Here is a 12392-nt window from a genome sequence, read left to right as displayed (position 1 = left end):
ACCCCCTCCCCCCTTCCCAACGGTCTAACCCGTACCTACATCCCCACCCCCTCCGGCCCCCTCGAACTCCTCTGCGCCCTGCCCCCCACCACCTCTTCCCTCCCACCCTTATTCTTCGCCCACGGCGGCTTCGGCTGCGCCTCTGTCTGGATCCCTTTCATGCAGTACTTCAGAGCGTGCGGATACCCGTGTTATGCGATTAGCTACCGGGGCCATGGCGGGAGCTGGTACCCGGGGTTTTGGGAGTTATATTTTACGGGGAGGGGGAGGATGGCGGGGGATCTTGTTAAGGGGATTGAGGCGGTGGAAGGGATGGAGGGGAGAAGGATGGGAAAGGAGAGGGAGAGGGTGGTGTTGGTTGCGCATTCGGCAGGGGGAGCGTTGGGGCAGTGGGTTTTGGGGAGGGGGATGGTTAGGGTGAGGGGGTTTTGTATGCTTGCTGCTGTGCCGGGGTTCGGGTCGTATGTTTGTCCTTTTCCTTTTCCGTTTCGTTTTTGTTGGAGGACTGCTATGCTTGATGGATCAAAGAAGATGCTGACAGGGGTGTAATAGGTGGTCGTGCTATGCGTTTTGGGCCAAGTCAGCACTGCCAAATTTCGTTTACCGGTGCTTCCATTCTAGGTATCTACTTGCAACCACCAAGCAAGTCAAGGACCCGTTCTTTACGGCGTCGACGCCTTGGTCGGTTGTACAGGCTTTGGAGCGCCTGCTCAGTCCATACGAGTCTATGCTCTGGCCCATACAAGCACTTTTTCCAATCGTCACAGGCCCAGATGTTATTCAATCCATCGATGGGTGGAAGCCAAAACAGCCAGGAACATCAGTTGTGGGTAAGAAAGCTGGTGTTGTATCGAGACTGTTCGTTCTTGCTGCCGAGTTTGACGTTCTCTGTACACCGTCTGTCCTGCTGGATGCCGCAAAACGCTACCGTACAGCATTCATCGATTGCGTGAGACTAAAAAAGCTGGACGGCATGGCTGAGGATTCTATCGACGCTGCAAGTGACGAGAATGCAGATTGCAACGGTGTAAAGTTTGAAATCGTGAAAGGAGTGGCGCACCATTTGCAAAACCACGTCGAGTGGGAAAAGGGTGCTGAAGCATTGCTTGACTGGGTCAAAGAGCTCGATTGAGGTCTTGTAGCCAGCATTTTCTTATTGCCAATAATCCATCCTCTGAACAAAGAAATGTATAATAGAGATAATCCCCACTTGAAACCACAAGCTATATTTACTCTCCGAGGTGGTGATGATCTTCGTCGGTAATCTGATTGGAAATAAACTTACTGAAATGCACACACTATAGTATGGGAGGATGAACTATGGTTGAGTGAATATCCGCACCATATTTTGTACTTTTGGGCGAAATCTCCGGGCACGACGGTATTTGAAGACAGAGAAACGTGCGCCATGACTTTTCATCCAACATCACAGCATATCACTCCACATCACTCCGTATCACATAAAGATAAACATTTGCCATTGACGTCTGCGTGTATGCGTACATGCACATTCCTCCCCTCAATACCAACCAAAAACATTGCCGTTATACAAAATCGGTTGGTATATATTTTCCCTTTTCCCAATTCTCTACGCCATGGACCCCATTGTTAACCGTAGACTCGAGAAAACAACCGTGTCGGGTTCAAAAGCTCCTCCAGAACACACACCCGCCTGGAAAAAGAAAGGAAGGCTCGAAGCCCAAACGTCGTCGCCGACGAAGATGCCCTCCAAAAAACGCCGAGCGCAACTCTAGACTGGCGCGCTACAAGTGAATAAGAGAAGGAATCGTTGTATAAGTGCCTGCACAACGCCAGTGAAATGATGAACCCAAACGTCAACCGTATATACACCCCACCCATAGACAGTTTACTAAAGGGAATGTCGAAGAACAAGTCGTCATCACCCGACGTCGCAGACGACAAGTTTCGTAATCACATTGAGCAATTGGCCAACCCCGGGTGTTCCTTTGCCGTTCCAAATGTCCGGCCCGATAAGGAATGGTTGCAATCTAGTATTGTTGTAGGGAGTGACCAAATTGCAGAGATTCCTGGATGTCAACAGGATGTTTACAATGACACAACGCCAAGCGCCAGTGCATGCATTGCTGAGAGTGACGTCGATGCGTCCGAGAGAGAGAGAGAGAGAGAAGGAGAGGAAGGAGAAGGTGCGGAGATTACAAAGTTGTAAGAGGTGGAGGGTAGTGGTCGTCGAGGCTGCCAGTGGCTCGTAGGTTACACGAGAATGATGACAGCGTTCTCACTCCCAATTATCTGAACCTAGGTGAGCGACAATCTCAGTAATTGGAGGGGTAACGAGCGGTATCTTCTTGGTGGGGTGAGGTGTTTCGATTGGGTGGGTATACGAACCGGTTCATCATCTGGCCTTGCTGCATGGGCATCATGTGGACACCATTGGGCTGCATTTGAGCGATGCCATATGGGTTTTGGTGGTTAATATCACTTCCAAGGAAGTTGTTCATGGCAGCGCCGTGCAGACCTTGGGCCTGTGACACTGGGCAGTCCTTGTGAGCAAGGAGAAGTGTCTTGAGATTGACAATCTCTTCGCGAAGCTGGGTGACAGTGGCAGAGAGGGCGTCATTCTCTGTGCTAAAAAGCTCGACCTTGGCCTGAAGGTTGGCGAGCCACTGCTTCTTGCGTTGTCGACACTTGAGGGCAGCAACCCTGATTTACGTAAGTAACGTGATGTGGAAGCAGAACATGTGTTACATACCTGTTACGCTCTAGGAAGTTCTTGCGCTTCTCCTCGTCGGTCATCTTGCGGCCCTTGCTGTCATACTCCTCCTCCTTGATGTTGTTGTTCTCATCGTCGGAGTCGCCATCATCCATGTCGTCACCCATGCCTTGGTTGGCGTTGCTCTTCTTTCGCGAGTTCTTGGGGCCGTCCTCAGCCTTTCGCTTGTTACCGGCAGCTTGTTTGCCATTAGCGGCACCCTTCTTCGCGCGTGACCGTGTGCCGGTCTTGGCTTGCTCACTCTGGCCGCTCTCTGAGAAATCTCCAGTCTCTGCGGATTGAACGCTGTTAATAGAGCCCTTGGTGTCACGACGGCTGTGGTTGGCATTGACAGGTTGGACAGGCATGTGACCAGCGTTCATGGACTGCTGCTGAGGCGCCATCGAGTAGGGCTGTTGGTTGTTACGGGCAGCACCGTTTTGACTAGCAAAAGACAAGAGGTCGTTAGCCGCGCTACTGACGTCATGATTGGGATAGGGTTCATTATGAGCGCGCTGTTGGGGCGGTTGTGCCTGTTGATAGCTGTTGGTTTGGCGATCCATTACAGCAGGTGCGGCTTCGGGCTGGGACGTAGGGGCGTTGGACGTTGCCTTGTTAGTGTTGCTGTTGTTAGCCTGGTGCTGGGCAGCCGCGCGCAAAGCAGACTGCTGGAAATCGGCAGTTCCAGGCGTGACACCAGCGCTCTGAAGATTGAAAATAGCTTGTGTGTTGGGGCTGGGGGCTGGGAACATAGAACCGCCTCCGCCAGGCGTGAGACCAGTACGAAGAGAGGACTCGTTTGGTGTCGGGAAACCTCTGAATGACTCGCTAAAGTAATCAGTTTGTCCAGTTGGACCGCTGAGCATAGCAGGACTCAGGGGACCAGCACGCAAGCCCTGCCACCCAGGTGTGATGCCAGGAAGGGGTGAAGGTGACGTAATGTTGGCGACTGGGGGGAGAATGGGGCGGCCTCCAGGAGTCTGTAGGTTTCCAGAGTCGCCTCCAAAGGACTGCTCGAAAACGTTGGGCTCAAGTGAGAAGGGGTTGTGTACCGTGTTGAAATAATCGGGTGTATCGCCAGTGGTTGCGGGCGCTGGTTTTGGTGGAGGAGCCAATGGCTGGGCATTGGATGTCGTGGGCTTTGTGTCGGTAGAGCTGACTGCTTCCGTGGTAGCAGCTGGGGGCAGGTTAGCATGCTGTGTTGATGGCAACAAGGAACTGCACGCAGCAGTAGCAGTAGCAGTAGCAGCAGGTCAAAGGGGGAGAAAGAGGGGACGTCAATGGCAGGGCTACTTACGCTGTGCTTTGGGAGATGACTCTGACGCCACAGGCTCTACTACAGGACCACGGTTAGTAAGGCTTGCACGAGATAGCGATGATGCAATGGGCGTCGGGAAAGGTGAGGGTGACGACAATGCATAGGCGCAACACAGCAGACGGGCGCAGCAGCAATGCGACGATGTGAGGCGGCGGTGAGGTCGGGCAGGCAGGACAGGGTGAAGACAAGGGGGCAGGAGGTCGGGCTACGCACCTTCAGACTTTGTCACGACAGTGAGACTATTTTTGCTGTCCTTGGGGGAGGACATGTTGGAGGACGGGGACGAGGTTCGGGCAGTCTGGGATGCAGCTGCCATACTTTGGGGTGGTGACGTAGCGGGGATAACGAGGGCGATCGCCTGGTGGTGCTTTCAGGCCTCGTCTCTTGTCTCGTCTTATTTTCACTTTTTGCCGGGGGCAACGCGACGTGTCGGTGGCAGGTACAAGGGCCGCACGCGCACTTGTGGCTGGCGATTCGAGCAACTGCGTAGGCTGCTCCTTCTACAACACGGTCAAAGGGGTCAGCGCATGCGCCTGTGGTGGTTGGGAGTCAACGACGCGACAGACGTGGTTGTCGACCGAGAGATGATGGGCGGTCCGGGGCAGTGGCAGGCGGTGGGAACGTGGCAAAAGTCGGGCGCGAGAACAACAACAGCGACGTGGGCAACGCAACTACGTACCTCAGCAATGGGAAAAGGACGGGCGGCCAATGCGGGGTAGGGCCGTCTGAATCGGACAGAGTCGATACTGTGGAACGCGGGCGAGGTGGTGGCAGAGCTGGTTGAGAGTCTGGCAGACGAATTTCAGTGGTGACGTCAAGCCCCTGGGGCGACGCTGGGTGGCCGTCGCAGCAGGGCGTAGCGAAGCAACAATGGCCCTGGGCTTGGGTCGTGGGCTTGGGGCGACTGCACCGCGCTCCTGAGCTGTGGTTTGCGCGTGCTGGTCGTGATACTGGAACCTCGATGAGGCTCAAATTCCGGCGGGTGGACGGGGATTGTGCGTGTGGTGACGATGACAGTGAGGCGTTCGCGATGAGGTCAGAGGACAGGACGAGCGAGCAATTTCTGGGAGTGACGCAGCCCGCGCCAAGCACATAACGTGATTTCCTGGTTCGTAATCAAACACTGCCGCCCCCGTCGCCTGCCCGCCAATCATACACGGCTACGCCCCACCTCCGCCCACACACCCGCCGATCTGCACCCCCTTTTGGCCGCCCTGCCACGAGCGTGCAATCACACTACTCTGCCTCGTCGATGCCGCCATGCGATAATCCCCTACTACGCCCATTGCCCACACGACAACGACGACGACGACTACTACTGGCCAAATGTCTCTACATACCACGCCCCTCCATCCCCAGCCATGCGCATTGAATACTACACCTGCACCCACGCCTTCACTCAATACCACCACCACCACCAGAACATCCACCTCCCCCACCTCCTCCTCCTCCTCCTCCTCCACTACTCCCACCACTACTCACACCATGGCCACTACCACAACCACTAACCCTCACACGTCATGCTGCTGCCACCGCCAGTGAAGCTGCTGGGCCCGCTGTAACGGCCAACGGCTCCCTTTCTGCCATATGCCGGTCCCGTTCCAGACCTCGATTCACCCATGTTTCGTCGATCCACGCTTCCCTCTCCATTGTATCGGCTTCAGGCATGCCAAAGCATCCTCTCACTCTCCGCGGGCCTCGCCGCTGCCCTGCCAATCACCTGCCCCCGTCCCCTACACGGCCTTGTTTTTTTCCATGTCCATCGCGATCTCAACCATCGCCAAGTCACTGCCCTCTCCCCTTCAGCGACACGGCCAGGTGCTCCATCTGCTGCCACGGCCTGCCCCCTTCTGCTCAGGGGGGCCTGCCTTTGATGCGCGCACGCGAGCTAACCATCGTCTCCCTGCTAGTTCGCTAACCAAGGCGTGAACCGGTGCATATCAAAGCAATAGGTGGCTTGCCGCTTCCCCGGACTCGCATTCCTTTTGCTGAATTACTCTCGACTCCTCTGGCAATCAACAAAGCACTCGAGGCATGGACTGCAGCTAACACCTGCAGCATGTCCGTGCAAAGCAAAGAGGAAAATCACGACCCTCGTCGACCTGCTTTCATCATTGCGTCACTCTGGTACCTTCACATCACAAATACCTCAACTCTCGCACCATGCTTTTTCTTTTTTTGCTCCCCGGCACTCAGCTACACACCACCACCTCTAACCTGCCTGAATCATTTGCAGTCGGTCTAGAAGTGATCGGAAACGATCGATTCTATTTCCAGCTTTGCTGATAATTTAACTTTACTGCACGGTGCTTTTTCCCGTCAACACGGCTACTACTACCAGCCAACCATGGCTTTGATTCAGGGCGACATGCAGTAGGTGTAGACAACGACATGATTTTTGCTGTTGGAAAGTCCGCGGATGAACTTGTTCTCCCCGGCTCCACGATGCATGCACGTAGTATGTTGATATCTGGCAACGGTGCGATACCCTGTGGTCTATAAGAAGAAAGCCATGAGATGGAGATTACGTCGCACTGCAATTATCCCACGACCACGGTCCCGTGTCGAAAAAGTGGTCTAGCCGTAAATCCATCACTATCACACCCGACCCCCTTTCCCAATATGGTCTAGGAGGAAAAAAGTTTACTTGCAGTCAAACTGTCTCGAGTTCAACTGAATTGTTTGTCAATCGACGATATCTTTTAGTGTACCGCTAAGATGAGACAAACAAACATTGTCTGTCACGTTTGATCATCTGGACGTCATGACTCGTTTTTGCAATATCGAGGACATGATGTCTGGACACTCCATGAGAAACAAGGATGGGATTGTATAGGCAATGTACAGGACTATACTCCCTGCAGCCTTACCGGGAAAAAAATCGAGATTTAGAGTGCGATGAAGAAGTGCAAAATATTACCAGTAATCTGCAGCAGATCGTCGTGCTGTGGTTGACTCGGAGTTTGTCAAACATATCGTGCGTGCTCATCAGTGCATAACCTTGTATTTATCCAATCATGCAGGAATTCATCGCACTTACACTTGCATGTACTTTATATCTTCCCCAGATATTGACAAGAGGCATATATGTACGTACAAGTGTAAACCCTAAGTCGCTCCTTCCGCCATGACCATGATGCCAAGTCTACGTGTCACACAAAACTACAGGCTAATATAGCACTTCTAATTTACCAGGTACACAAACACCAATTCATTCCAATACTGATTCTTGTTTAAAAAAATCTCATTATTGATGCATTCGCTTGGCGTACATGCTCTGTTCATGCATAGCACGAGATGTGAAGCCAGGATAGCACATGTACACCAGACCACTTTACAATCTCACCACGCCGACATAAAAAAAAAGATAAAGTATAGAGATTTTTATCAATTCACATGACCCCCCTTGCCAATCGTAACCATGAATGCGACGCCAAATGCAACAACATATCATAGGTGTAGTATCGGTACCTGCCTAGCATCGGGGAGCTCCGAAAGAGTGGGCTGGAGGGGTATCGTATACAACCTACCCACCTTCCCTCTTAACCCCAAAGTAGCACACCACTTCCCTCCTCACAACCTCCCTCCACCTACCTACCTACCTACCTACCTAACTACCGCCGTACCTCCAATCTCTACAGACCCCACCTCTCCGCCATCTTCCCCAGCGAATGCCAACTCCCTCCACCCCACGCCTAACCTCCCTCCTCTCGCACCTCTCGACCCCAACCCCACCACCCTCCAGCAACATCGCAACCACAACAACCACAATGTCGGGCAATCCCCCCACAAAACCCCCAATCACATGTCACGTCCTCGACACAACAATCGGCCGCCCCGCCGCTAACATCCCCGTAACCCTTACTTTATACCCCTCCCCCTCTTCCACCACCACCACCTCCTCCAGCTCAACCCTAACCTTCACCGCAACAACCAACACCGACGGCCGCGTAACCGCCTGGACGCCCTCGACGCCCTTCTCCTCCACCACGCTCGCCGAAGCATTCGCACAGCCAGGAGATCAGAGGTACGGATTGACGTTTGATACGGAGGCGTATTTTGGGGAGAGAGGGGTAGCGACGTTTTTTCCAGAGGTGGAGGTCAAGTTTGTGGTGAGGGAGGGGGGGAAAGGGGAGCATTATCATGTGCCGGTGCTGCTGGGGCCGTTTGGTTATACGACGTATCGGGGGAGTTGATTGAGTATGGAACTGGAAGGAAGGGGGGATACGTGTGTACACATGAACATGGGAAGGAGAAGAAGAAGGGAGAAGGAGGTGTGTATATGATTTTGAAGATTGAGCAAAGGAAGAGGGATTGATAATATATCAACACTACTGCATTTCTAACATATAGCGCAAAGGACGAGGAAAAAAAGACTTTGTGTCTCTCCCCATCTATTGGCTTTTTTGCTAATACGGCTATTTCTTTCTCCATCTACACTTTCTTCCTCCTTTCCACCTTTCTCTCACTTACTCCAACAACTCACTCAACTCACAGAGAGAACCACCCCCTCCTCATAGATACATGTGGAAAAATATAAAAAAAGGAAAACGTACGTCGGCGCTAGACGTCAAGTATGAACAGATAGAAAATAGAGAAAAAAAATAGATCATGACCTTCTGAAAAGAGGAAGGAGCAACAAGCAAAAAGATCCTTGGGATATCAATGAACGGGGGGAGAGAGATGTCGAGAGACACACAGACACACTGAGGCGCACACACACACATCTATAAAGATAGAGAGGGAGCGCGCGGAAGAAAGAAGAAAAAGGTGGGGGTATCCAAGACAGGATTCGGGAAGCAGAACAGGGAGAGAGAGAGAAGTAATGGCATCCGAGATTGCCAGATCTCAGTCCAATACAACACACAGTTCCCCCCTCCCCAACAAGACCCTATGATTTCGTAGAATTCAAGAAACACACAAAAAAACACTAGCTCGGCCCAGCCTTGCTGGACTTGGGGTGGAGGGTTTCCAATGTCGAACCCGTGGACATTCGAGTTCCCCACGTCCCATTATGAAAAGAATCGAAAAAAAAGTTTTGTTCGATTTACAGTTCACTTCGGTTGGTGTCTGCAAAGGGACTGGTATCTCTTCGGTTGGAGATGGTGCTGCCTCGCTTTGAAGCTGATGATTCTTCAACAATGGGTGTCATTGGGGTGCGGAGGCCAGATGATGGGTCGTAGGATGTGATGCGATGAGACATCATGGGCCGAGGGTTGTCGAGCGATGAGTTGTCGGAAAAGGGGCTGTTGTCCATGTGGGGAGTTGTGTCTTGGAATTCAGTGACATCAGAATCACGGTTGGTTGATTTGCCGAGGAGTGTCTGGTTTGCGCGTGTGTGGTCATCCTCGTCGTCTTCAGTGTCCGATGCCAGACTTCCTCTGCGTGCGCGTGAGTGTTCCCTTCCATCGTTGGATGAGAGCGTGGAGCTGGCAGTGAGAGGTCGTCCGGCGGAGGCGCGACGGTCGGGCGAGTTGACTAGGGTTCGTTCGGTATCCGTGGTTGAGCTTGAGCTCTTTGGTGGGGTGGTCTCGGAGCTCTTCTTCTTGGTGATATGGAGGGCCTTGACCGGACCGAGCTGGGCGGTGCTACGGACAGAGTTGGCTGGGCTGATACCGGGCATTTGGATGCGAATAGGCTTGAGGGAGTGCTTGGGGTCGATCGAGGGTATTGGTGGTGTCTGGGTGGGTGTTTCTCCTGGGCTGGTTGATCCTGTCGACTTTACGCTAACGACGGCGGCCTTGCCACGCACAATGGTCTGGGCAGGAAGTGGAGAGACAATGGCGTTCTGGCGGTACATGGTCGAGGCGACGCTGCCTCGTTGGGCAAGGCTGGGTGCGATGCTGGTGCGGCCAGCAGTGCTAGAAGACATCATGGAGTCGCGGAAGTCGGGGACGAAGAAGTGCTGGTCGGCAGACGCATAGGGGCTGCTCTTGCCCGACGAAGGCGACATGGAGGGGATCGGAGGGACGGGAGGAACAAGCAGGTCGGGAGATCCGGGGTTGCCAGAGCGATTGGTGACGCCAGGAATGTAGGCGATTTGGATAATGTTTGAGGCGCGAGTGAGGACGGACGAAGCCATGGAAGCGACGGTGTGTGTGGATGCGCGGGCGCTGCGGCGGGACTCGAAGTCGTTGTCCTTTTCTTGCTCGACAACGTCGACATGGCTCCATTCGGGCTGTTGGGAAATGGGCCTCCTCTTGCCCTTGAGGCAGTACTTCCAGACTACGAATGTAAGAATGGCGACAGCTAGGATACCTCCAATGACACCGCCGGCGATGGCGCCAACATTTGGTTTGCTAGGCTCAGGTGGAGCAATGGTAGGGTCGACCTGGCAGTTGACGGAGGCGCACTCGTCGCATGTTCGCGAGTTCTGGACACAGACCTGGTTGGCTGGGCACTTGATGCCCTCGCAGGACAATGGTGCTTGCTCGCACAGCTTGCATCGCTTCTCTATCCGAAAGACGTTTTCGGCGTCTGGCAGCAGGTTAGCATGCGGCCATGTGGGATCGTCTGGCGGGTGCGGATGGTACCTCGAAGCGCACGGATAGACATGGTGGGCGGTTAGGGGATCAGCGGACCCTTATGATGATGGTGAAGGCGAAGATGGCGGAGAAGAAGAAGAAGAAGAAGAAGAAGAAGAAGCAACGTAGGCCAGCAGTCAGCCGTGGACACACCCGGGTCGGGGTGCAGCAGTGGCTGGTTACAGGTAAGTCGGGGCGGAAATAACGGTGCGCGTGGAGTGCAGTTGGGTGGGTGGTTGTGAAGGAGGGTTCGGCGCCGGGTGGCGAGCTAAAGAGGGCGGCGCAAAGAAGAGGAAGAACAGAAGACAAATAACGAGTGACGGCGAACAAAGGCGGGCGGGCTGTCGCGCAGCAAAGAAGGGCGGCGACGATGGCGACGACGTGGGATCGGGAGGGTGAGGGAGTGTGTAGTAGGGTGAAGGAAGAGACAAAGAGGCAGGGCCGTGGGCGGCGGGTGCGCAGCGGCGGCGGGCTTGTAAGATGAGGGTATGGGGGTGGGCAAGGGCCGAGAGTGTCTGGCTGGCCCAGGGAGGCCGCGCGTGTTTCGTCTCGTTCCGCGAGGGCCAGAGGCTGCAATGTGCCCGGCGTGGGACAGCGTCAAACTCGGGCGGGAGACTCGTCTACTTGGTATGCTCTTGGGAGGCAGTCTTGTTGGCGATGGTGTAGCAAGCCGTCGGCAGGCGGGCGATCAGGTGTGGGCTAGCACTTCTCATATAACGGGTGGTGGTGAAGGAGCGGGCGCATGTACCGCATAGTACAGCAGCCGGACCAACTGCCTATCCTCACCACCACTCGGCCGTTCGTGGTCAAGCGGCCTCGGTCCAATCTATTTATTGCAGGCCCAGCCGTGTGCGTGCGAGCTGCCGCGAACCCAGCGAACTCCCGCCCAGCTGCTTAAGCCCTCAACCTTGTGCCGGCCCGCTGCTGCCATTGGCCATGTCCCCGTCAGACTGCGCGTCTAGATCTTGGCCCAGTCGTCGCCAGCAAGTCACCAGAGGTAATATCTTCAGTGCAAATGTACTCTGTACACATGTCCTCCTATCACGGCTTGCTGCCACTCGTCTGTTGCGGCAAGCCACTGGCACGCCTGTCCTCAACATACTGTCCTAACCCTCCATTCCCCTACTGCCGGGCTCCTCAACACCACCGTCCTGGTGGCTGGATCGGTCGGTCTGCCATCTGCCATCTGCTATCTGCATCCGCATCCGCATCCGTCCAGTGCCTGGCTTACCCTGTTGAACATTGTCTGCGAGACAAGCTGTAAGTCTGTCGTTATCGCCCTCTGTGGGGTGAGCCCGTATCCGCATCCCTTCATTTCCTTTGCCTCAGCCGCGCCACAAGCCGACGACGCGCCACCTTTTTTTCCCACCTCCCCGTCTTACTGTGTTCCATTCGCAAACACATAAACACTGCGTATATCATCATGGGCTATGCCCCTTGTCCACTCCACTTTGGCTTTTTTCCTTGTCGTTGCTGATCTCAAACGGTCGAGACCGCCGCATCTCACCTCCCTCTTTGGCCCTCGGCTCGCCCCCCATCCACTCTTTTTCTTTTCAACCTTGCAGCCATCTTATAGGCCCAGGTATCTGTTAATCATTCTGCACTCATTTTTTTTCACATTCCCCATGCGGCTTTTCCCCCCCCAATAGCCTGTTCTCTTTCGCTTGCTTTCCAACAATTCGTCCGTTATGCACAAGTACCCCTTTTTTGCCTAAACATATACTTCTTCCCAACTACATGAATCACGTTTTTGTGCATTTGCTGTCGCAACTATATACTAACTACCACCATTGGTCTCCGCCCGTGGCTTGTCTTGGCT

The 12392-nt window shown here is 54.0% G+C and overlaps 4 protein-coding genes across 4 annotated transcripts; 2 read left to right on the top strand and 2 right to left on the bottom strand.

The window, feature by feature from the left end:
• On the top strand, positions 1 to 1132 carry COCMIDRAFT_100324 (uncharacterized protein; the record flags this gene model as incomplete). The annotated part of the gene is made up of 2 exons (XM_007691668.1): positions 1 to 461; positions 553 to 1132. Coding segments are annotated over 2 exons (1041 nt in total), but the record flags the coding sequence as incomplete, so codon positions are not given.
• A 1162-nt stretch (positions 1133 to 2294) lies between these two features.
• COCMIDRAFT_100301 (uncharacterized protein) lies at positions 2295 to 4365 on the bottom strand (the record flags this gene model as incomplete). The annotated part of the gene is made up of 5 exons (XM_007691667.1): positions 2295 to 2682; positions 2732 to 2930; positions 2994 to 3908; positions 4029 to 4067; positions 4263 to 4365. The coding sequence occupies 5 exons, from the start codon at positions 4363 to 4365 to the stop codon at positions 2295 to 2297; spliced, it is 1644 nt and encodes a 547-aa protein (XP_007689857.1).
• Positions 4366 to 7819: 3454 nt separating this feature from the next.
• COCMIDRAFT_100343 (uncharacterized protein) lies at positions 7820 to 8245 on the top strand (the record flags this gene model as incomplete). The annotated part of the gene is made up of 1 exon (XM_007691666.1): positions 7820 to 8245. One exon carries the CDS (start codon positions 7820 to 7822, stop codon positions 8243 to 8245), a length of 426 nt encoding a protein of 141 aa, XP_007689856.1.
• Positions 8246 to 9096: 851 nt separating this feature from the next.
• COCMIDRAFT_38455 (uncharacterized protein) lies at positions 9097 to 10604 on the bottom strand (the record flags this gene model as incomplete). Its single annotated transcript, XM_007691650.1, has 2 exons — positions 9097 to 10526; positions 10583 to 10604. 2 exons carry the CDS (start codon positions 10602 to 10604, stop codon positions 9097 to 9099), a joined length of 1452 nt encoding a protein of 483 aa, XP_007689840.1.
• Positions 10605 to 12392: the final 1788 nt, after the last annotated feature.

The sequence above is a fragment of the Bipolaris oryzae genome (genome assembly GCF_000523455.1).
Source record: "Bipolaris oryzae ATCC 44560 unplaced genomic scaffold scaffold_105, whole genome shotgun sequence".
Classification (NCBI taxonomy): Eukaryota; Fungi; Ascomycota; class Dothideomycetes; order Pleosporales; family Pleosporaceae; genus Bipolaris; species Bipolaris oryzae.
The sequence above is the reverse complement of the archived record's forward strand: the minus strand, read 5'-3'. Positions and strand labels throughout refer to the sequence as shown.